This window comes from Perca fluviatilis, chromosome 16 (assembly GCF_010015445.1).
Source record: "Perca fluviatilis chromosome 16, GENO_Pfluv_1.0, whole genome shotgun sequence".
In the NCBI taxonomy this organism is placed as follows: Eukaryota; Metazoa; Chordata; class Actinopteri; order Perciformes; family Percidae; genus Perca; species Perca fluviatilis.
In genome coordinates this window covers 7,862,317-7,887,152 of record NC_053127.1, presented here as the reverse complement: position 1 = coordinate 7,887,152, position 24,836 = coordinate 7,862,317, and the positions used below count along the sequence as shown (strand labels likewise).

Genomic DNA, 24,836 nt, shown 5'->3' with positions numbered 1-24,836 from the left:
TTTTTTACGTGGAATCGGTCCGTACCGCCGCGTGTAAAACATGACCGCCGCACCCGACATCCTCCGCGCCTGTCTGCTCCGAAAACAAACGCACAGCTCGCCTCTTCACGTTGCAACATAATTGCTGCAGATGAAGTGTGTGTAAACGCAAACTGACGTCTCACTCTTTTCTCATTCATAAAGGCGGTGGACTCATGTCAGTCTGAGCAGCGCAGAACAACGGTGAGTTACTTGGCTTTATCTACTTTGTGCGTTACAGGTTGGATGCGCTGTTTAGATAAGAATAAGTTGTTGATCAGGTGCGTTTCCCAACTTTTTTAATGAAAATAAAAGCCAAGGCTCATAAAACCACAAAACTTTTTTTAATATTAAAGAAAACTTACAAGTTTTTATCCTGTTCCTTTTTCTAGAAATTTGGAACAGCATATCTACTCCATTTCACCCTGAGACCCTCTGCTTTCGTTGTAAAGGACCACCAGAGGGCCACTGAACCCCAGATTTGAAACCGTAAGATATATTTTCTCCTGTATGGTTGTGACTTTTGCAGTAATATTGGCTTATTTTTTTTATCAGCTCATGAACCAACTGGTCTGATGTGCTTCCTGGCGAAACCGGAAATGTTTTTTTTTTTTAAAGTGGGTCACATTTTTGCTCCTGTAGGTGCACAGTGAAAAGTTTTCAGGTTACAGATTAGATTTGGGATACACTTTACATTTGATAATCCTAATTTATTTTAAAGTTGACATTTCAACTGATTGAAATGTGAAAGAAAAGATTAGACAGCAGCTGAAGTATGTCGGCACACTGGTTGGATTTACTTATGTGTAAAGTTTACTTTGGTTTGCATTTGTTAGATTTATGACAGTGTGTTTGGACAGGTCTGACGATGAAGAGCAGGTGACAGTGGAAAAGGACTAATTCCCCTTTTGTCTGTCACTTGACCTTCCTGTTTGATGACTTAGTAGCCAAGAGTAAAGCCACATGATCTTGACAAAAAAAACGTTCATAACTTTTTTGCAATAGTTACTGTTATTGCACTCCAAGATAATAATTAGTTTGCATTGGTTTAAACTCTTAAATCTTCCATTGACAATTACCTCAATAATACTGGTGCAACCTCTGATTAGGAATTGATTAAGAAATATGATTGCAGGTGATTACACCATCTCAGCTGACTCATGAAACAATCCACATTTCAAACTGAATTCCCATGCATCTAAAAACAAGACTAACATTTACAAATACAAAGAAATATATTCAGGTGGTTTCGAATCTCAAGGGTGTAACTTTTAGTGTCGCTTTGACTCATTCTTGAAAAGACGGAGCGGCCTCTTACTGTTGAATTGCCAAAATCCAGATGGGTAAAGCTCAGAGTTAAGGTCGTTTTATGGTTCTGCGGGTGCTCCACGCAGAGCTTTCGCCGTAGCCTACGTAAATAGCCTGATGTTTATAGTGTGTGGGGAGTGTGTGACGCTGCGACGTGTAGTTTTGGAGAGGTGCACGTCAGGCTACGGGGTCTGCGGGGGTACGCCGTCGATTTGACACAGAAGCGTAAAACGGCCTTTAAAATGGTCATCTGAGTCACCTTCCATATAACCATGCGCTCACATCATTTAAAGGGGACCTTTCCTGTTCAGTTTTAGGTTCATAATTGTATTTTTACTAGAACATGTTTACATACTTTAATGTTTAAAAAAAAACACTTGATTGCTCTGCAGTTGTATTCACCCTCTGCATGCAACGCTCCGCTCTCTTAAAGCCCCACCACTCGAAAAAAAAATCCAATCTGCTCTGATTGGTCAGAGTTTCCGTATCTCCGCATGCTCTGGCCGTCTCTGTAGCCTACTGTCCATCATTGCAGCCAGGGCCTGACTATAACACTGTGTAGCAGCACTGTCTACCATGAAAAATCCCCAATAAAACCTGTTAAGCCTACACAATCGGACATGTTCCAGCAGGAATGCGATCAGAAATTGGGGAGACCATGAATACCTGAACCAAATTTGAATGGCAATCCATCTAGTAGTTGTCGAGATATTTTATTTTGAACCAAACAAAAGGTAGAGGTAAAGTAAACTGATCACCAAAGTCAGTAGGATACATTGTCTTGAAACCATGAATGTTTGTACCAAATTACATGGCAATCTATTTAGGCTACTGTACGCTGAGATGTTTCACTCAATAGTTTAAAGTTTGACCTGCTGGTGGCGCTAGAGGAAAAGTGAGAATATCACCAAAGTTACTAGGATTCATCCTCTAGGAACCATGAACCACTGGACCAAATTTCATGGCAATCCATCCAATATTTCTTGAGGTATTTCAGTCTGAACCAAACCAATCAACATGGCTATCTGCTAGGCTAATAGAAATACAGTTGACATGATGCTTGTTAGGACAATGACAAAGAATAGAGGCTTTATTTACAACACCTGAAAAGCTGAAGAAATCGGACGGCTTCTGGCTCCAAAGCCAATATTGATTAAAGGTGATAACACACAGCTGGCGTGGCATAACAAATATTTGAGCATCATTTTAGACCACAATTACTGAGTGAAAGCATCTATAAAACATGCCAACAGACTGTACTTTCTCAGGACTTGACCTCTTTATTACTGTAAAACGTTATACAGTTTTATAGGTTTATTGAAAGTAGCCTATTGTTAGCCTACTTGTAGTGTGTGTGTTAGATTGCCAGGACATTATAAGGAAGAAAGTCAGTGGAACCTGTAAGTTTATCAGTATCGTTGTAATATAATCCATCTTTAAAACTTATTTTCTATTTTTTTTTTAAGAATATTCGGTGGTTATTTTTGTATCTTTCTATGATATGTGTGTGCTCCCAAAAGATAGACCTTTAGTTTGAAATTTAAGGTGAAATCAAAATCAAAGGTAGAAAATGAGCCTAGCTAGCTTCAAAGTTCAAATTAGCCATGCTAGCTTACACCTGTCTACCCTAGTTAGCTACTATTAACCTTCTGAATGCCTCTTAATTAGCAGGCTATTTAGCTATTTCTTTCATTGAATCCCAGTTCCTGCTTTCTCTCAGGTCAGTTTGCTAGCATTTAGCAGCTAAGTTACACCTCCCATGAGGTTTGACTGTTGACTGTTAGCTAACTGTTGAATGCTAACAAAGTATATTTATTAAAATGACAACTTTTGCCAGCAGTTACGCACAGAAGTGGGTAACAGTTTATCTTACACATAAACCGAAAACAACACCATGTTCCATATAGCTATTTATTATTTGCTCAACGTTAGCAGCTAACCACACAAGCTACAAGCTAAGCAGTACTGTGTACTCGACTCAACTTTGCCATGTTTTTTCCAAGATATGGCTGTTTGCGCATAAAGAAGGACAGAAGGCGTGTTTGAGACATTTCCGTGGACAGTTTTAAGAATTTTACTTTTGGTACAATTGCATTGTATTAGCAGGCGTAACAGGGACTCTGTGTCTTTACATGTATCGTGTTGAGTTTTTTTAGCTAAGCTAGCAGTATGCAACACCGGTTGGTCTGTAGGTCAACCACTTTGATCCAGACTGAAATAACTCAACGATTAGTTTGATTGCCATGATATTTCGTACATCCATGGTCGCCAGATGAAGAATCTCATTGACTTTGTTGATTCCCTGACTTTTCCTCTAGCGCCACCATCAGGTCAAAATCTTTATTTGTCCTTCAGTTTATGACAAATTGCGTGCAAAAACTAATTCCCATCAGCCTGGAATGTACATTGTGATAAGTACGAATTAGTAAATGTTAACACGAAAAAACATTATACTTGCTTAACATCAGCATGGTATCCTCATTAGGAGCATGTTTGGTTGGTGGCAGAAGCCTCAGTAGTGGAGATCTGAGACTATCTGCATGGCTTTATGGAATTAGACAATGTTTTTTTGTAGTTTGGGTGAACTGACTCTTTAATATCTTCTGTCCAGATAAGCAGCACAGAGGCAAACACCAGGAACAGCACACAGATTTCCAAGAAGGCCAAAATGAACGGTGATACCCCAGCCCTGCACCTGGATGGCATCCCTCCAGACACGCTCCGTAAGGTACGTGTCACCTATGGAGCTGCTGCTGTTGTTGTTGTTGTTGTTGTTTGTTTAAATTCTGCCAACCACCAGTGTAGATGAGCCAGTCTGTATTCCCCGCACAGTATGAAACTCACTGTAAAAAAGGCCCCATTTTATCCACAAATGCTGAAGACTGACTGTTAATTCTGAAAGAAAATCAATCAAAATCACAAATTTTGCAACTATAATTGAACAGCAGTTTAAAAAGATGTCTGATATGATATGTGAGTTTTTAAATTGGGAAAAATGCTCCAAAAAAGACTCAAAGTACTTTTACAAAAACCCCAAAAACATATTCAGGCTTTTTTTTTTTTTTTATTAAAATGAGAAAAAATAATGGGACAAAAAGAAATCAAGGGACATTTAGAATAGATAAAAATGTATAGATAGATATAGATTAATTGCGAGTTAACTATGACATTAATGCGATTAATCGCGATTAAATATTTTAATAGTTTGCCAGCACTAATACAGACACAACAACTATTGACAGGCAGTATATCATCTTTATACACAACCACACTTGGAGACATTATTTCACGCAAATTTAGTAAAAACAAAAAGTACAACTTTCAGCAGTGTTTCTTCATTCACGTTAAAAGCTGGCTGTCAGTTTGATTGTGTAAAACCTTTATTTTAGTATCATTCATTACTTTCCGTCCCTGTGATTGAAGTCTTGTTACTCAAAGTGAGAAAAAACTGTTTTGGGAAATCAGTGCTGTTGCTGCGAGGATTCTCAGATTAGGAAATGGCAGAGTTTATATTAGTCTAACTCATCAATAAGGAGCGTCAGTCACAGGATCATTCAGTGACAGATGAACACTAATAACGTGACAATATTACAATAGCATAATCCAGTTCTGCTTTAAGATCAAGTGCATCAGAAGTCCCACCCAACACTTGCATATTTTAGACTTAGTCAGCCGTGTTACTGCATTTCTCAAGTACTATGTACTTCACTTGAGTTCTTTTATTTTAAGATACTTAACAAGCCACTACATTTTACAGGGAAATATTGGACTTCTTACTTTGATACGTTAATCTGACAGTTTAAGTTACTTTTCAGATTCAGGCTACTAATACAAAATGTAACTATAACAACTACTAGATTATGATATACAGTATATGCCAGAATAAGAACTGTAAGTGAGTGAACTCTGATGAACGCTCAGAAATAGCCCCCACCCTCACACTGAACAAAGTCAATCAGCACTGTTCTGCTCATCTACCTCATGTATATTTCAATCTTACAATTACAATATTGTTATTAATATATTACCATTGCACTGAACTGCCTTGCACTATATTTATATTTAAATCTTAAATCTCAGACTACACTGACATTGCACTATTTCTTCCCTCCCTTCAATTGTTATTGTATTTTTTTTGTAAATTCTATTGTACTGTTATACTGCATAGTTAACAGTATTTTTTTACATTTCTTACTGTCTTTTCTGTTTTTATTCTTTATATGTTAAAGTGATGGTTCGGAATGCCCGAAATGATACCAAACTTCTACACTAGTACAAATAGGTTATGTACTCATAAAACCAGCTGATTTCGGGCATTATTAGAGGGGTAATGTAAGATACACTCTTGGATCCATTAGCACCTGCGCTAAGCTATTCAGCTGATAACGCTAACTCGCCCAATGTTCGACCCAGGTGAAAAAAGCTTCTGGGGGGGTGTTTGGCTCGAAGTCATGGTGCAAAGGACCCTAGTGTGAAATTACTCCGAACCATCACTTTAAGTGAGTGTTGTACTTTGAGAGCAAAGATTAACCGGAGTCAAATTCCTTGTTTGTTTACGCAAACCTGGCCAATAAAGCTGATTCTGATTCTTATTCTGATAAAGGAGGGTTGACACTTGGCACTTTGTGTGCTGCTCATGTAATGACGTTGTTGTTAGTAAACTACTCGTTCTGAGGGCAAATGAACTGTGTCGGCATCATTCTGGTGCGCCAGCACGGGAAAGTCGCCTCAGACACCACAACTCCAGAATGCTGGGAAATACAGCGACCTTTTCCGGGGGGGCGGTGATCGGCTCAATCAGCAATGTGTGAACTTCCTTGTCAAAGGCTTGAATGTAACAGACATTCAAATATATGTAAAAAGTCCGGACGCTAGCTTTAAGTCAAATATTTGTGTGCTTCTTTCACCGCTGATTTATTGTTAAAACGATATCGCGAGAATCCATCTGCCGTGCAAGGTGAAAATACAGCAGTGATTCCCAACCAGGGGTAGTTGTACCCCAGGTAGGGCTGGGCAATATATCAATATTATATCGCTATCGTGATATGAGACTAGATATCGTCTTAGATATTGTAATATTGTGATATGACATAAGTGGTGTCTTTTCCTGGTTTTAAAGGCTGCATTACAGTAAAGTGATGTCTTTTCTGAACTTACCAGACTGTTCTAGCTGTTCTATTATTTGCCTTTTCCCCACTTAGACATTATGTCCACATTACTGATGATTATTTATCTAAAATCTAAGTGTGAAGATGTTTTGTTAAAGCACCAATTGTCAACCCCTAGAATATTGCCGCAATATCGATATCGAGGTATTTGGTCAAGAATATCGTGATATCTGATTTTCTCCATATCGCCCAGCCCTAACCCCAGGGGGTACTTCTGTAGTTGCCATGGGAAACATAAGATTGTAGAGTAGCTCATAATATATCCACATATTAACATTGAGTCAACTGTAACACCTGAACACTACATTGTTGTAATTTTGTTGTAATTTAGCAAGAGTGCGAAAACTAGTAGAAATAAAAAAAAAGCTAAAAGTAATGACTAAACAATTCAAAGGATTAACTTAAAGTATTGGAAATGATTGAAACATTTGCCTTCAGTCCAAGCAGTACGATTGCTGACCAAACCAACCTTAATATTCACAGTTCAGTTGTATGATAAAAAATAACAGTATCCACTTTCATATAATGAACAGTGTTATACATTTGGACCATGATTTGGGAATAGATGAAGGGGTACGTCAGTTCATCTGACAGGGCTGTGGGGGGGTGGCCTGAGACCAAACAGGTTGGGATCCTCTCAGAGTCATGATGGAGGAATGAAGTCAGTCACGCCTTCGATGGCGTAAAAGCAAGCATGTAAGGACATGAAACAGGGAGGAGAGATAAGTATATGAGAAAAGGAGGTGAAGAAAGAGTTTACTGCTGCAGAGAGAAAGTGTTAAAAAAAAAAAAAGCCTGAGAAAACTCGCCCCTGGCTGTAACTCATGAGAGAGAATAAGAGAGGAAAGGTGTATGTTTGTATCCACACATTTTGTTAGTGTCGGCAGAGACAGGCTTCAGACCTGATCCTGGTCCTGGACACAGGTTTCACTCACTATTGGTATTAACAGTAAAAAAAAATAATAACAATAAAACTTTACAGATATACTTTATAATAAAGTAAGGTGCTATTTAGGTGCGATCACACCTGTACGCCATGCTGCAGAGCACTGTTTTTATGTAGAAATATGAATGCAGTTTGGTATGTTACTGTGTGTAAAAACGGTGTTGCTCTGACTTTGAAGGAAGTGGAAAAAAACAGGAAGATGAATGTGAATTGTTGCTGGCACTCCAGAGTATCGTAACATGCAGTATCAGCCAGGCCTCTTCCTGCAGAACATTCCTCTGAAACACTTAATTTAACAGAAATGTAGGAGCGACCAAACACAAACATGTCTTTTTGTCTTTTTTTTTTTTTTTTTTTTGGAGTTTTTTTTTTTTTTTTTTGGAAGGTTGTTTTTTTTTTTTTTTATTTTTGAGTCTGTTTGTGGGATTTGGCATATTTTGTCCAGTGTGTCTCTTTTTGGTCATTTTTGTTTTGTGTTAGGTTGTTTTGGGTCTTTGTGGTAGTTTTGCGTCTCTTTTTCACATCATTTTGGACCGTTATTATCACCCTGTGTGTCTAAAATGTTGGAAAAGCCAGAGCTCATAATAAATAAATAACACTCAAAAAGCTTAAAGAGAAAACTTGCTAAAGAAGTCCATCTACATGTCATCAGATCTGAGAAAAGTCTTTTAGTGACATTAATTTGGTTTAGGTGCTGCCCAACATGCCTTGGGTGCCGCACCTAAACCTTACACTGGCTTATGCATACATTGAATGTAACTCCAGGTCATATATGTTTTGAGCGGTTGCCACCTTCAACAGACAACCAGGTGAACTTAAAACTATACAGGGTATAACATTTCTAAAATATCAAAAGAGGGACACATCATTTGTAGGATTTGTGAATCAAACTCCTTAAATTTTGTCTGATTTCCAGACCGACGAACAATCTGTCAACCAGGCAATATTTCACACATCATATTTAGCAGCTAGCAAAAATATTAAAACTTAAAATCCTGCCTTTCGTTCGAATCTCGAAAGAGGCTGGTTGCGGCCACTTTTATGTCTGTACACACACCATGGTGATGTTTTATGCATGCGTGCTTCGTCTCAAAGATACATGCACTCTGGACACTGTATACCATGGAGCTCTGAAGTGCAGCATAACTTAATAATATTGATAATGTTAATAATGACACCTTAATCCAACCCTAGCCCTGACTCCAACAATGGAAGATAAAGGTTACACACAGGAAAGAAGCAGACTTCAACAAACCCCCAGCACCTTTTTATTCTACTTTAAACCGGTTTCACAGGTTTGTCAGCGCAGCAGCGGCTGTCTGCAGGTGATGCTGGAGGTTTTTGAGGAAACGCTGCCATCTTGTGGATGAATGATGTCAAATCAGTTTTGTCTCATTCACTACTTCTTTTTGTATTATTTTTAATTTAGGGTTTTTCCTGGCTCAGAATGGGTCTTTGGGGGAGGGGATGACGCACAGCAGGAAGCACGATCAGTCCGCGTACAGCCAATGAGTAACAGGTCTCTGTTACCTTATCTGACAGAAATCAATGCATTTTCCTGTTATTTCTTACAAATTAAACAACACGTATTTTGTGCTTGAATAAGTAAAACCCCAATTAACAAAACTGCTTAAAAAAAGAATAATATTTAAATAAATCCACAGGAGAGTCTGGCACAGCCTGACTCATCAGCGCTCAACTTCAAGTTTATGTTCTGCTTGTTCAACGCTTGTTTGGTCAGTTGCTCTTAAACACATTCAGGGAGGATTTGAATCACTATTTTTATTCTCAATTCTTATCATTTTGGTGCTGGGGATTTTCCTTTGGGGCTGGCTAAAACCTCTTTAGGGTGCGCCAAAAATCCCTCTATGCAGGAAAAACATGTAATTTACTAGGGGTGGGAATCACCAGAGGCCTCACGATACAATATCATCATGATACTTATGTCACGATACAATATTATTGCGATTTTAAACATATTGCAATATTCTGCGATATATTGCAATTTATTACCTTTTTTCCAACTTCAAATTTTTCCCAGTTTCAAATGATGTCCCCAAAGGACAATTTTGTCAACATTTGTTTTATCTAAAAAGATAAATTTCTCTGTTTGTTCATCTCACTTCAATTGTATTGCTGCAAAATGGGGATTGTCAGCAGACAGTCTGACCAACACATATATCATAAAAGATCGATACTTGGCGTCTGTGTATCGATACAGTATTGCCACGAAAAATATCGCGATACTATGCTGTATCGATTTTTTCCCCCACCCCTATAATTTACCCTTTTATTTGCCATTTCAGTCCTGAAATGTTTTAATCCTGGTTCAACTAGCTGTAGCACTTTACATCGTTTCAAAAGTGCTATTTATACAGAGTTTATTAGTTCTTAATATGTCTTTCTCTCCAGGATCGAGCCATGTTTACTTTATTTGGACAATCTGCAACAAAAAAATTACAATATTAATATATATATAGCATAGTATATATTGTATGTACAGTGTGTTATTTAAAGAAAAATATTAAATATAAGAATGTAAACAAACACAAAAAACAAAAAAACGACAAATGAAGGAAAGCTTGGACACTTGACAAATAATAATGCTGCTCTGAACTGAAACTCTCTTGATACTAAACCGAAAACATATCTGGTGGACAAAAGACAAATAGTAGAAAAAACAGCAAAGGTAATTATAACATAAACTGGTTACTGATGTACATCCAACCTGTGTGTAATCAACCCATTAATGCAGGGGCATAGATTTTGGGGGTGATGCAGGGGATATGTCCCCCCCCACCCCCCTCACCCCCCCAATACTTAGAAGAGGTAGCCTCAAAAAAATATTACAGACAACCCACTCCTCAAAAGAGGTAAAAATAGCCGTTCAGGGGGTCTACTTGTGCTACATTGGAACGTAGTTGTAGTAACAGTCCACTTCTAAACAGATCTACTAACTACTCTCCCCCAAAACCAGTTTACCATTTGCATTCACACTGGCCAAGTGGCCATAGGAACTGACCTTTTGTTATTATATTCACAGCCATCTAACCACCACATGCGGGGAAAGGGAAAAGGGAAAAGACCGTGCCCTGAAGTAGGAGCTGAAAGAGTTACAGGAACTGCGGCCAGAGGAACTTAATAATCCCCAAATTGGTCCAGTCGGAACAAAAAAAGGGTTCTAGGAACGTTATGTTCTAGGAACTGCAAAAATCCCTCCTGTCGGAAAGCGGCTATTATGTGCTTACATAATTGCAAAATGGTTCCCGACTGTTGTAGAAAGAAGTGGCTGATCTTTAATGCAATATCTACATTGCCCCTTATCAGCAACCATTCATCCAACGTTCCAAAGGCCCATTCTGTTTACTGATCTGATATCATTTTAAAAGGCTAACTGAGAACACATTGGAGAACCCTTTTGCAATTATGTAAGAACATAATGTAATCTGAAAACTGCTGCCCTGGTTAAAAAAACAATGCAACTGATCTCAGCTGGTATTCTGTCTGTAATGGAGTGGAATGGACATTTATAAGTGACCCCAAACTTTTGATGGGTAATGTATGTAGATTTCAACGTTGGAGCTTTTGGCTTTAACAAGGTCTCATTCTCTAACAGATTTGTTGTTGAGATGTACATGATTCTTAAAAAAAAAAAAAAAAAAAAATCCAAAAACACGTGTGATGTTTTGAATATGGAGAAAGTTTTGAACAGTGGAGGAGAATAATAATTTCCTTTACATAAATAAAGACATTTGCACCATAAATGTATGCATGAAAAAGTACCATGACGCATGAAAAGAAGTGTTTGACAATCAAGATTTTATGAGGGAGGACCCCCAGACCCCTCTGATATAATGTGCCCCCCAAATGTTGTAACTAAACCTATGCCCCTTGCATTTATGTCAGAAAAGTCCATTTTGTCCATGATATTTTTTGTCTGTCTGCAGGTGCAGCCGTACCTGGAGCCATTCCAGCTGTCTCAGGCGAAGCTGCTGGAGGTGTCTGCCCGGCTGAACAAGGATATGGTTCTAGGTTTGGGGAAAACCACTCACCACAGGGCGGCCGTCAAGATGCTGCCCACCTTCGTCAGGGCCACACCAGACGGGACGGGTAGGTTCAATTACTTGATTATTATCTTCATGTAAGTTAATCAGTTGCACATTGCGCATATTCTTCATACTGCGAACATTTGTACAATCTTTAGTAAAATATTTTGCACGTTCCATCTTCTTTGTTTTAAAACACTGTGCAGCTCTTTTTATTTAAAAAACAGATATGTTTTACATATTTGTAATGTAAAATCTAAAATGTATGTTCCGTGATTCGTGATTCTTGATTTTTGCCGTACGTGTTTATCTTTCTTCCCTCTTAGTATGTTTATTGTGACCGCTATGCACCAAAATATCAAGGCATGTTCCTTGTTTGTTAAAGTGATTTCTGATTCTGCTGTAAATATATATATTTATATAATACAACAACTTCAAATGTCTAGTTTTTGATTACAGACCACTTTAGACCTTAATAACATGAATTCTTCTGAGTTTATGAAATAATGAGTTTAAGTAACGAATTGCCAAGAGTTATTGAAGAAACATGATTAGCGTATCAGCAGACGGACATGCATATTTTTGGGGGGTTAAAACATACATACATGATGCAAACATCTTTAATATAAATCCAGCTAAGACATGATTGTTTATTCCAGAGGGTCCAACTGCAGAACTCACATCTGGGGCCACGAAAGTCTAAAATCCAACTGGCTGCTAATTTTAGGGTTAATTTAACTCCTTTTTCTTCCACAATAAGAGGCTGACAAAAAAATAAATCAGCTGGAAGTGGAATAAAAAATCCAAGAAAGCCACAAAAAGAGCATAATGTAGTGTTCAGGTGTTACTGGGCAAATACAACTTTATCTTCAGTCTTTAATAAAAACATTTGTAATTTTTCATTTTAACATTAGCAAGGTTTGAATAAAATAGACCAACTTATTCTGCCCTGGGTTTCACCTCTCTCTTAAAGGAATACTCCTATTTTTATTTACAGTAATATTCTCCTAAAAAGACATCAGTCAAAGATAAGACAATAGAGCACAAAAGCTCTTTGTAGGAAAGACACACAAATAACAATATAATTTGTTAATTAGTATTTTATAAATAATGAATTTTTTTAACCACCAAAATAACCTGTACAAGTATCATTATTTGCTCTTTGCTAGATTAATTTAAATGCATTAATGCACTTCCGGGATGTCCCTCTTTTCGGCCAGAAATCCGTTTCCTTCCTCTTTCTTTGTGTTGAAACTTTGAACTCCGACTGATTTGTGAGGACTATGGTTAACTGCTCTTCAGATCTCTGCAGGGTAAATCCAGACAGCTAGCTAGACTATCTGTCCAATCAGAGTTGTTGCACGACTAAAACAACTTTTGAACATACACGTTCCACCAAAACAAGTTCCTTCCCGAGGCTATTTAGCAGAGGCACCGTGGCTCCATCCGGTGCTTAACACCGCCCAAGACAATTGTGATTGGTTTAAAGAAATGGCAATAAACCAGAGCACGTTTTTCTCCCATCCCGGGAATAGCCAGACCTTCCTCCTCCTCTTCTGTGGAGGAGAGCAAAGCGAGACTAATGTGCACCTACACCCTTTGATCAGCCAATCCGCTTCCTTCCTCCCGGCAGAGAAAGGTGACTTCTTGGCGTTGGATCTCGGTGGAACAAACTTCCGAGTGCTTCACGTCCGTGTGGTGGAGGAGGAGCAGAAAGTGCTGAAGATGGACAGCCAGATCTGTGCCATCCCGAAGGAAATTATGCTGGGAACTGGAGAACAGGCGAGTCATACAGACAAAAAAGTCAAATCAGCTGTCACTATTCCAAAATGTTAACTTGGCTGTTGCTAAGTTTGTGTGTCTGAACAAATTTGTGATGGAAGAAACTCTGTTTTCTAACGCCGCTGTACAATCAGTGTATTTTTGTAGTGTTTTGTTTTGATTACCTGATAGAGTAATGTGAATTTAAGTGAGTCCCATTCTTCAGTATAAGTTAGGTATCTTGCAGCTTGAGTATTCAAGTTGAAGCATGAAAATGTGTCTGTCTGTCCGTCCAGTTGTTCGACCACATCGCCGCCTGTCTCGGTGATTTCCTCGTCTCTCAGAATCTGAAGGGACAAACTCTTCCTCTGGGCTTCACCTTCTCCTTCCCCTGCGAACAAAAAGAAATAGACAAGGTGTCTCTCGCGCACACACACACACACACACACACACACACACACACACACACACACACACACACAACACACACAATTTTTTTTGTCTTGTGTATTAAATGTTCTCTCTACACAGAGCATCCTGATCCGCTGGACCAAAGGCTTCAACTGCTCCGGAGTGGAGGGCAAAGATGTGGTGAAGTTACTGAAAGAGGCCATTCACAGGAGAGGGGTCAGTCTGAAATACTGAGGCTCATATGGTGATTTAAAAAAAAAAAAAAAGGCGTGACGCAATATGATGGACACAAGAGTGAAATGTCATGTTAGAGCTGCAATGATGAGTCAGTAAATCAGATAATGAATTGGCAGCTATTTTGATAATCGATTATTCGTCATCTTTTACACTAAACATCGTCTGGTTACAGCTTCTCAAATGTTTTCTATCATTGTAAACCAGTGGTGGAATGTAAGAAAGTACATTTATTCAAGTACTGTACTTCCACTACACTTCAGAGAGAAATATTCTACTTTTTACTTCTGTTAAAGTAGCTCAGTCTGATACTGTTAGCTACTGAGGTGGTTTAACCCAGAGTAGTCTCGCTTTGCCAGCCCATCCACACGCTGCGGAGCGGAGGAGGGTCTGGCTAGTCCACACAGCATTCTGGGATGGGAGAAAAACGTGCTCTGGTTTATTGGCATTTCTTTAAACCAATCACAATCGTCATGGGCGGTGCTAAACTCCTCACGGAGCTGCTGTAAAATAGTCGTGTGAGAGAAAACTCAGATTGGACAGATAGTCTAGCTAGCTGTCTGGATTTACCCTGCAGAGATCTGAGGAGCAGTTAACCATAGTCCTCACAAATCCACCGGAGTTTAAAATTACAACACAGAGGAAGAGGAAGGTAACGGACATCGGCGAAAAGATATGCACCCGGTGGAATTTCCTCTGGCACCGGAGCAATCCCGGAAGTGGAACGTCGTGGATATAGACTACATGCAGCCAAACCTGGGTTTGTTTCCCAGAATGCAATTATAAGTCATTGCTTTGTGCTGTAAAGTGGGCATTTATCTTTTTGGATGTTTTTTCCGTGATATTTCTGGATGTATTGAAGCTGATTGTTGTTGTTTGTTGTCTTGTTTCTGATTAAAAGCATTGTGACACTCAACAATGTGTGTGTAGGCAGGTTATTTGGTATACAGATTATAAAAAGAAAGCACATAAACACACCTGTATCTCTCTCTCTCTGTCTGTCTGTCTCTCTGCAGGACTATGATATAGGCTCAGTTGCCATGGTGAACGACACAGTGGGCACGATGATGAGCTGCGGCTACAAAGACCAGAGCTGCGAGATCGGCATGATCATCGGTAAAGATTTATTTGAATAAGTACACCTTCAGGATGTCTTTATTGTAGATACTCTGTTACAAGTACAAGTCCTGCATTTAAAATCTTACTTACTTAAAATACAAAAGTATTTGCATCAGAATGTGCTTAAAGTAAAAGTACCGGTTATGCAGAATGGCCCATTTCAGATGCATACAGTATATATTGGATGGATTATTATATATCTATATATATATTATATATGGATTTGAATCAGGGATCCATTTATGTGTATCATAATATTTTTGTTATATTTTGTAATAATAATCTGAAAGTTGTATGAATAAATGTAGAGGGGTAGAAATATAAAGTAGCATAAAATTGAAATACTCAAGTATCTCAGAAATGTACTGAAGAACAGTACTTTAGTAAATGCGCTTAATTACATTCCCCCATATAACATATGTATCTTTACATATGAAAATTTTACCCAGACCTATTTATACATGTATTTTCTTCCTTTATGAAAAGATTCAGTATATATAATGCAGCTAATGACTAACTAACTAATTAAAATGACTAACTAGTGAATTTAAATGAAAAGTTAAATGAAAACTAAACTTAAACCCATTAATGGGATCCAAACTCATCATTATAGACAGCACTGACAAACTAAAGTAAATGTTTTTGTAAAAGGCAAGGATCCTTGGCGTAATAATTGTGTGACCAGCGCCGTAAAAATGTTTTAAAGTGCCCATATTATGAAAGAAATCCATTTTTCTGGGATTTGGGGTGTTATTTGTGTCTTTAGTGCTTCCCCACACATACAAACTAGCATGCTAGCTCATTATCAATGGTAAAACACTGCTACAACACACACAAATTCACCCTGATCTACAGAATAAATTGTATAGAACTACTCCCATGTCCCTGTGAAAAGAGGATCTGCAGCAATGTGCAGTACAACAAAAATATGTTTTTTTTTTTTTTTTATTAAACCATGCGAACCTATTCTGATACAATCTCAAATTACAATTATGAACCTGAAAATTAGCATAATATGGCCACTTTAAGTTAATACAAATAATATCTGCATTATCAATTATTCTCAACAGTATGTCGTGTGGCACGCTTCTTATGTTTAGATAAGGATAGATCTAATATCGTTGTTTATCAAATACTTGAGTTTTTTAGGTGGCCTTTAACAAACTCCATTTCCTATAAGCCCCGGACCTTCGGGGGGTTAAATGGCATGGATAAATGTCATGGATGTAGATGAAACTGAAGCTGTGTCTCTGTATTGTCACGACATAACCACAGCGCTGGGAAAACGTGATATTCGCTTTACGTTTAGGGGCTTCCAAAGTTTGGCTGCCTGTGGATTTAAAACTAAAGAGAGAAACACTCGGTTTGCCAGGAGTGGTGGGCGGATCGATCCAAATATCGATAATATCCATACCAACGTTGGTATGGATATTGATCGATACCAGAGTAATCTGATCGATACTTTAGTTTCAGTTTCTCTCCAGTACGTTCCATCAGAGAGGCGACCTGGCTGTCTGTGTCTGTGCCGCTCCTGTCACAGCGCGGAGCAGGCCCACTTTGCTCCTCCTCCCCCCTCTTGTGATTTGATGTTGTACCATCACGTGACTCAGCGGCGCCAGGCAAACAAGCAAGCAAGCAGCGAGGCCCGGCGGCGGCGGCCAGGAGCACACACACACAAGCAGGACAGAGACGGAGCAGAAGAACGGCAGAGAGGAAGAGGAGCGCTGTGTGGCTTAATGTTCAGGCCGAAAATTCAACAACGGCAAGCTGTATAGGCAAGGCTCTGAGATACAGTGTTGACACAACAAATTTATACAAGCATATGGAAATTCTGTCCTGGGTTTTAACTTATTAATAATCCAAAGGAAAAATCACACAACCACTTAAAGGTCATGACAATTCATTCAGATTTAGCAATTTGATGATGCAAGGTATCGTTATCGGCGATACTGGCCCTATATTTACTTGATATCGGATCAATACCAAATTTTGCAGTATCGCACACCACTATTTGCCCGGCTACATGTGAAGTAGATGAGCCTACCTGTCCCTTGGCTCCGCTGCCACTTCACAACGTCTTCTGACCAGCCCAGTCCTTGGTCCCGCACAGTCAGCCTCGGTTATCCGCGGCCAGTTCATTTGTAGACATTTAAGACGCGGACATTAACACAACTGGATGGGGAAAAATAAATCAACTCGACTGTCCTCTCAGTCTCCCCGCCACACCCACCTCAGCCTGACAACCAATAGGAAGATAGGAACGACTGTGCTACGACAGTATCTTCAAAAAGTAATCTTTATTGTTGAAACCACAAAAGTTTCAACTGAAAATAACAACGGCTGCAGTGGAGCCGATTTATCTGCAGATATGGAAGAAAAAAACAACTTGAGTAACAGAATGAAAGAAATGCTGAATGAGAGATTTCATTGAGTTACAGAAGCGAGACAGGAAGTGACATCAGGACTTTGGCTCTCCATGCTTACACTGATCATAGATGGACACAGAGAAGAAGAGGCATGTGAGAAGTGTGTACGTATGCCTAACACGATGATTAGGATATAACTTTAATACACTGTAGCAATAACTGGTAATGTTGGAAACCAACCACATTACCCAGGAGGCTGTTCTTCACTCTTACAGCCAATCATGGAAAACAGCATCCTCTCAGGTGTTACCGAGCTTTACAGAACAAATTATTTCTTACCTAACGGGCATAATGTGTTTTACCTGGTGCACAGGAGAGGCTCGTTGACACCGTGATCACATTAGATATAATGAGGGTCGTGTTGTGGCGGTGAAACGTCCCCTTTCTCCGCTCAAATTAGTTTTCTCCCTGGAATATGAAGCACGCTCCCTCGGGGAAATGTTTACTGCACCCCTCTATGTGTGTGTTTGTGTTGGAGAGACTGAAATAAAGGGCAGTGGAGAACGAGCAGGAAGGTTTTAATGTTATGTATTTATTTCTGACTCCAAATCCCTTAAATGACTGCAGCAGATTCAGATGCATGAGCTGTTTCCTAATTAAATAACCTGCATCATAGTACTGATAAGGTAAGAATCGGTGCTCTTGCAAGACTTCAAGACTGCAGCATTACATTCTAATTAAAAACAATTACCGGTAGAAGACCGCATGTCATTTATGGTATAATTTGTGTAAATCTTGTCTGTGTGACTACTACTAGCTGTGTTTTTTTTGGCATCATTGGGCAAAACGTCCATAGAAGAAACTACACTTCTGCACCTCATCTTGGTTCTGTTTTCAGGCTTTAGTAAATCTAGCACGTGGCGGGAGACTTTGGCCAATTACAGGTCATTTCCGAGAGCGAGCATTCCTTTTGGCTGTTCTACAAAATCAGATGGTGAAAGCCTGATTCAATGGTGGAAAATCCTGCAGAAAGAATTGCTGTTCTAGCATTGGCAACAACTACCTACACTGCAAAGCAACCCGAAAAAGCAAGACAGACTTTCACTCCAAGAGAGTCTAAAAGAGTCTGACAATAAACAGGATAAAACATGTGTCGGTATCGGTGAAAGCTTGTACCTGATAAAAAGTCAGAGGAGTCAGTACGATTCATCCTGAGGGGAACATGAAAACTCTACAGAATTACAACCCAGCGCTAGCGTGGCTATAACGAGCCGATAGATTTTTACTGAACGTCACCCAGATTTGATGTTACAACGCATCCAAAACCAGAAAATGGTCTGAAATTTTGCCTCACCCCTTTTTGTGTGTGATTTTCAAACCGATACATTCCTAAAAAAAATCAGCGAGACCATAAAGAATAACTAACATTTGCAGAATTCAGTTATTATAATTTCACACTACTACAATCTCCCCTTCTCGCTTCTCTTCTCCTTTAGGGACGGGAACCAACGCCTGCTACATGGAGGAGATGAGGAACGTGAAGCGCGTGGAGGGCGAGGACGGGCGGATGTGCATCAACACGGAGTGGGGGGGCTTCGGAGACGACGGCTCCCTGAAAGACATCCAGACGGAGTTTGACGTGGTGGTGGACAAGACGTCTATCAACCCCGGCGTCCACATGTACGTAGGACGGATCATTGGGAAAATGTCTTCAGTGCAAAATTACAACAACTTTAATAATTACATACAGTAGATGACAAATATTGTCTGCTTCCAGCTTCTCACATTTGAGGATTGGCTGCTTTTCTCCAAATTGTGGACTTTTGGAAAACATCTTAGACTAAATAATCAATTAACAACAACAAAAATGATGTTGTTCAGAGCTTGTTGGTTTCAGACATGTCATGTGTACACAACAGGGCTGTAGTCAAGTCCACCTTTGTCGAGTCCAAGACCAGGACTAGTCGAGTCCAAGTCATGACCGAGTTCAAATGAGAGACCGTCAAGAAGGAGAAAGAAAGTATTAAATTAGGCCATATTATTTACTTGAAGTATAACAATTTCGCTCAAGTCACATAAAGCTGAAGTGCAACTTCACATTTTAGATGCCGAGTCTTTTTTATCCTGGTGTAACAAGAACATTCTGGACTGCCGATGAAAAATGTAACAAATAACAAAGCAACACAGGTGTCACTAAAAAACTGACATGTTCTCATTCTTGAAGTTATTACATGTCCTGAAGAATCCATAATACAAAGTGCTTGTTGACATTGTGTCTGTGGCCAAAATGAAAATGATTGAAGTCTGATGATTTAAGGTACATGACGCAGCCAGGCGTATACCAGGAGAACAATGTCAATGCCCGTTCTAGATGGATTTTTTAATTAAACTAATACCTATTTTCTGAACAAGCTCGCGTCATTAATGGTTTTGTTTTGAAGGAGGAAGTTACTTTAGAGAAAAAGCATATAGTGCTAGACTCGGTCGAACAACTAGAATATTTGGCCGAGTCTGAGACAAGTCCGTGTCCAAATACCAACGAGTCCAAGACAACAGAAAAGCGTGTAGAGTACTACAGCCCTGGTACACCAACACCAGAATACCCATAGTGGTTATTCTTGACACACTGACTTTAAAAATGGTGTCACTAATGCTTATCAATTTCAATTTTTACAGATTTCTCGGAAAAGAAACCCAAGGTTCTTCTTTTTTTAACAGACCAAAGGCCTTTGCATGACGAATAAACAACACAGAAACACAGTTCTTACTTTTATTTTATTAAATGTGTTTATTTTATTTTCTCCTGTAGCTTTGAGAAGATGATCAGCGGCATGTATCTGGGAGAAATCGTTCGGCTGCTGCTGGTGAGGCTGGCGAAGGACAAGCTGCTGTTTAAGGGACGGACATCGGAGGCGCTGCGGACCCCGTATACATTTGAGACCAAGTTCATCTCTGAGATTGAGGAGTGAGTGTCCGATGACGCTTTAGAAATCAATCGTTCACCTCGTCTTTTGTTTCAAACGGTGGTCTTGAGTTGTAAACTTACTGACAAATGATCGTTGAAGGGAAACTCATTTGTTTTCAACTTTTGTCAACTCTGTAATAAATGTGTGTGTGTGTGTGTGTGTGTGTGTGTGTGTGTGTGTGTGTGTGTGTGTGTGTGTGTGTGTGTGTGTGTGTGTGTGTGTGTGTGTGTTAAATAACTCATAAACCGTTCACCCGATCTACCTTACACTTGGTTTCCTGGGTACCCAATGAACATGGGGCTTGGAATTTGCTGCAGTTTGGACAGCATTGGATAGTATATATTATACACAGTAAGTCAGTAGTAGGCTTTACAGTGGGGTTGCATATTAAGAGCTTTGGGGTCCTTCTGTAAGTAATTTTGGGGTACAAGGGCACTGGAGAAAGCTTGAAGCAGCATTACCACAGGCCAAGCAACCGGCCCTTTCCAAACAGGCACATTTTGAACGGGCAGTGTACTAGTTTATATTGATTCTAATAACATTTTAATAACAGATTCTTGAGATCCCTGTATCTCCCCTGGAAGTCCGAACCAGGCCTTTATTTCAGATGATTATATCTACAACAGACCGCAAAACCCGAACACCATTCTCTGTTTTACGTTTTACTTCCTGTCTGTGTTCCGGGTTTCGGGCACGCAGTCTGGTAAACACCCTGAGGATTCTGACCGACTTGGGATTGGAATGGGAATCGGTCGACTGCGCCATCGTACGTCTGGTCTGCGACACCATCTCCTCGCGCTCCGCCGATCTCTGTGCTGCAGCCCTGGCAACCATCACCAACCGTATCCGTACCAACCGCGGGCTGAGCCATCTGAAGACCACCGTGGGGGTGGACGGGACAGTCTACAGAAAACACCCCAAGTAAGCACTGAGGAAAATACAGACGCAGTGAGAATGACATTTTGTCAAGATTTTTCTTTTAAAGTCTGTGTGTAAAAGTGCATCTTTAAAAAGTTAAGAGTTGAAAGTTAAATCACAAATGACTTTATGGATAACACTTTACCCCCTATTTATTTTTATTTTTTTAAAGAGTATTTTTTGGGGGCTTTTTTCCCTTTATTTCAGAGTGACAGTGGATAGACAGGAAAGGTGGGAGAGAGATGGGAGATGAGACCCAGCAAAGGGCCGCAGGTCAGATTCGAACTCGGGCCGCTGCAAAGGGCTCAGCCTACATGGGGGCGCACGCTCTTACTGGGTGAGCTAGAGGTCGCCCCAAACCCCCCTATTTATCATTCATTATAATTATGATAATAATAATAAGCTTTATTGATACAGCACTTTTCAAAAGAAAGTTATAAAGTGCTTTAAGCCGCCTACACACGATTAGCGATTTGCTCTCTGCGCACTGCTAGGTAGGGCGCAGAGCAGAGCGCAGCATGAGGTAAACGTCATCAAAGGTGGCAAGGAAGCTATTACCCGTTGCTAGGAAACGACATGCTGTTATCTCATTGGTTGCGCTTTCGAAAGGTCAGCAGCAATTATGTCAAAGTTGAAATAATTTGAACTTTGAGCGCAGCGCAAAGCAGCAAATCCGAGCGGAGCGTGACGGCAGGGGCAGCGCAGCGCATAGTTGGGCGCCACCGCTCTCCCCCCGTAGGAAATCAATGGAACGGACGGCGCAAAGCGGTTCTGCCGCCTGTCATGTGTAGGCGGCTTTAAAAAGGACAGCTGGCTGCCGAACACCGACATGTTTTAACACAATAAACCAATAATTGTAACAGAGAGAAAATGATCTGATATTTAGTGAGAAATGACGTTGGGTTATGTTGACAAACTCTCCTGTAACTGAATATGGAGAAGTAAAGTAAAGCAGGAACACATTCCATCATTTGGTTTGAACTTTTGTGGCTTTCACACTGAGCCGGTGAGGAGAGAAAAAACAGCCACTATGTAAATGGCCCAAGAGGAGGAAGTCCTGTTTGTTTTTTCCTCTTTCTCAATTTGTTGAAGATGATAAACCTTATGTATCTGTACATCAACACACTTCCTGTCTTTCTGAGAAGAACTGCATGACCACATACCATGAATCATTGCTTAAACTTCTCTTTAGTTTTATTTCCTTCCGTAAGTTTAGGGACACATTTCTGCAGAAGATGTTGCATTCAAAGCATTTTTTTCATGCTAATGACAGTGTGCGATATACAGTATGCTACTTTTCTTTCTATTTCTGCGCTGAATATTTTCTCTAATCTAAGGGTGTGAATCAGTGGTGTAGTCTAATGTAATGTAGTGGGTATACTGTACTGTATATTGGTCAGAATCTGCCTTTGGGGCAGGGGGTGGGGGGAGTGGGTTTCATAGTGGGGGATCTGGCTGTCCTCCCCAGGGAAGTTTGAGCATCAACGACTTCATTTCCATTATTCGGATACACTTTTATGCACCAATTTACGGTGGAAATACCTTTATTTAGCCTATGTGAAGAAGAAAAACACAGACGACAATTGGAAATATATACAGTATCAAAAATATAATGGAAAGTATGTTGTTGTGGGTCATTGGGCTTTTTTAAGTGGATATATGGAAGACTGCGTAGACTACACCACTGGTGTGACTCTTCACTGTTCTCCCGATTTGATTACGATTATCCTGCAAAAGATTTGAATCAATTAGATGTCCAGATGCATCGCGATGCGTCACCTCCTCAACATTATTATATATTGCTACACATGGTTTTCATCAACAGATTCAAGCAGTCAGATGAATATGAACTCCTCTTTTTTTATCCCATCTGCTCTTAAAAAAGACATTTCCTGAATGTAGCGGAGTCTGAACACAGCAGACAACAGACAAACATGACGAAAAAAAGCGGCAAACTGGAAAATCAACAAGTACCATCAGTAGGCAATAATCGATTATGGTCTCTTTTTTTTTAATTCATTTTTATTTATTTTTTTAAAGTGTTGCCATAGGTGTTATACAAATAATAAAAAAATAAAAAAACCTTGCATAACCCAAATGAGTGTAAAAGCCATGTAACATACAGTGTATATAAAGACTATTTGACATACATAAACAGAGCTTGTGAACACAAAGATCATAAAACATATAAAGAATGTGAGAAAAAGAATTTGACCAAACGCTACAGGGGATAGTTTACAATGGGTGTGTGTGTGTGTGTGTGTGTGTGTGTGTGTGTGTGTGTGTGTGTGTGTGTGTGTGTGTGTGTGTGTGTGTGTGTGTGTGTGTGTGTGTGTGTGTGTGAGTGAATAGGCGTGTCCATGTGTGTAAGTGTGTGTATGATGAGTGTTTTTGTGATTATAGTATGAAATGTTGTGAGTCGAGGTACTGTGCTGTAGCTATGAGAGGGAGTGGGTAAGAAGTTTTGAGTATGTTGGGTTAGGTGAGGCTCACCAGAAGGAAGGGAGAGAAAAAGAAAGAAAAAAAGAGAAAAAAATGATTGATTTCAACACCCCTACAGACTACGCAATATTTTTTTGGTGTTTTGAGATGGTCCTACTTTTCCTTCTCTTTCTGTGCTGAGTATTTTCTCCTCTTTCCCGTTCACTCTCTCACCTGCCCTCCCTCTTCTCCTCCCATAGGTTCAGCGAGAAGCTCCGGGCGACGGTGCGCCGCCTCGCCCCCGAGTGTGACATCACCTTCCTGGTCTCGGAGGACGGCAGCGGGAAGGGCGCTGCCATGGTGACGGCCGTGGCGCTGCGGCTGGCTCGCCAGTCCCGGCTGTTAGAGGACAGTGACGGTGAGGTCAGGGAGGAAGAGGAAGATGAATAAAGAGTGGAGAGAGGATGCAGATGATACCCAACATGTCTTCTGTTTTTAAAGCTCGCAGTGTTCTCATTCAGCACATTTTGTTAATATTATATTATTTAAAGCTATAGTGCGTAGTTTCTGTCGCCCCATGAGGAATTCTAAGCAATGACAACAACACTGTAGGCGCGTCCACATGATACAAGCCTTCTATGACCGCACACCGCCCCCTCCCCCCTCCACACAGTTGCTAGTAGCCAAGGAGGACATGGAGGATTAAAAAAAGCATGATGGACTCTTCAGAAGAGGTCATTATCTTCACTCGAGTTTCTGCGCGGGAAAGTCGCCGGACGCCACAATATTCTGAACATAACCATACTGAGAAACACAGAGAGAGTTGTGTGGAGCTGATAGTCTTAATTAGCTTTGTAGCAACTCATTTGGCAATGGCTTGAATGTAACGGGTGTTCATTAATATCAAAAAGTTACGCACTAAAGCTTTAATATTATATTTAAGTTAGTTTTGCTCCTCTAAAACAGTGAGTCAAACTTCAGCTAGTGTTTTCATTTTACTGTTACAAACTCATTTTAATGGCATTTAAACATTTAGGGCCCTATATCTCACACCCAGCGCAGCACACAGCCCAACGCAAGTGTCTTTTCTAGTTTAAGACCGACGCAGTTGTCAATTTCCCGTCCAGCACCCACGTCGATTAAATAGCAAATAC

At 39.9% G+C, this 24,836-nt stretch overlaps 1 protein-coding gene across 1 annotated transcript; it reads left to right on the top strand.

Annotated features, from left to right (window-relative positions):
* Positions 1-64: 64 nt before the first annotated feature.
* On the top strand, positions 65-24,306 carry LOC120543652 (hexokinase-2-like). Its single transcript, XM_039776793.1, has 12 exons — positions 65-222; positions 411-507; positions 3,938-4,054; positions 11,388-11,550; positions 13,120-13,268; positions 13,544-13,663; positions 13,779-13,874; positions 14,909-15,008; positions 18,874-19,057; positions 20,187-20,342; positions 21,043-21,264; positions 23,943-24,306. The coding sequence occupies exons 3-12, from the start codon at positions 3,995-3,997 to the stop codon at positions 24,130-24,132; spliced, it is 1,440 nt and encodes a 479-aa protein (XP_039632727.1). The 5' UTR covers positions 65-222; positions 411-507; positions 3,938-3,994; the 3' UTR covers positions 24,133-24,306.
* Positions 24,307-24,836: the final 530 nt, after the last annotated feature.

Excerpts from the sequence above, each read along its gene's own strand:
- LOC120543652 (XM_039776793.1), top strand. The coding sequence starts at position 3,995 with ATGAACGGTGATACCCCAGCCCTGCACCTGGATGGCATCCCTCCAGAC. Across the intron at positions 4,055-11,387 it reads CTCCAGACACGCTCCGTAAG|GTGCAGCCGTACCTGGAGCC; the intron begins GTACGTGTCACC and ends GTCTGTCTGCAG. Across the intron at positions 20,343-21,042 it reads TTCATCTCTGAGATTGAGGA|TCTGGTAAACACCCTGAGGA; the intron begins GTGAGTGTCCGA and ends TCGGGCACGCAG.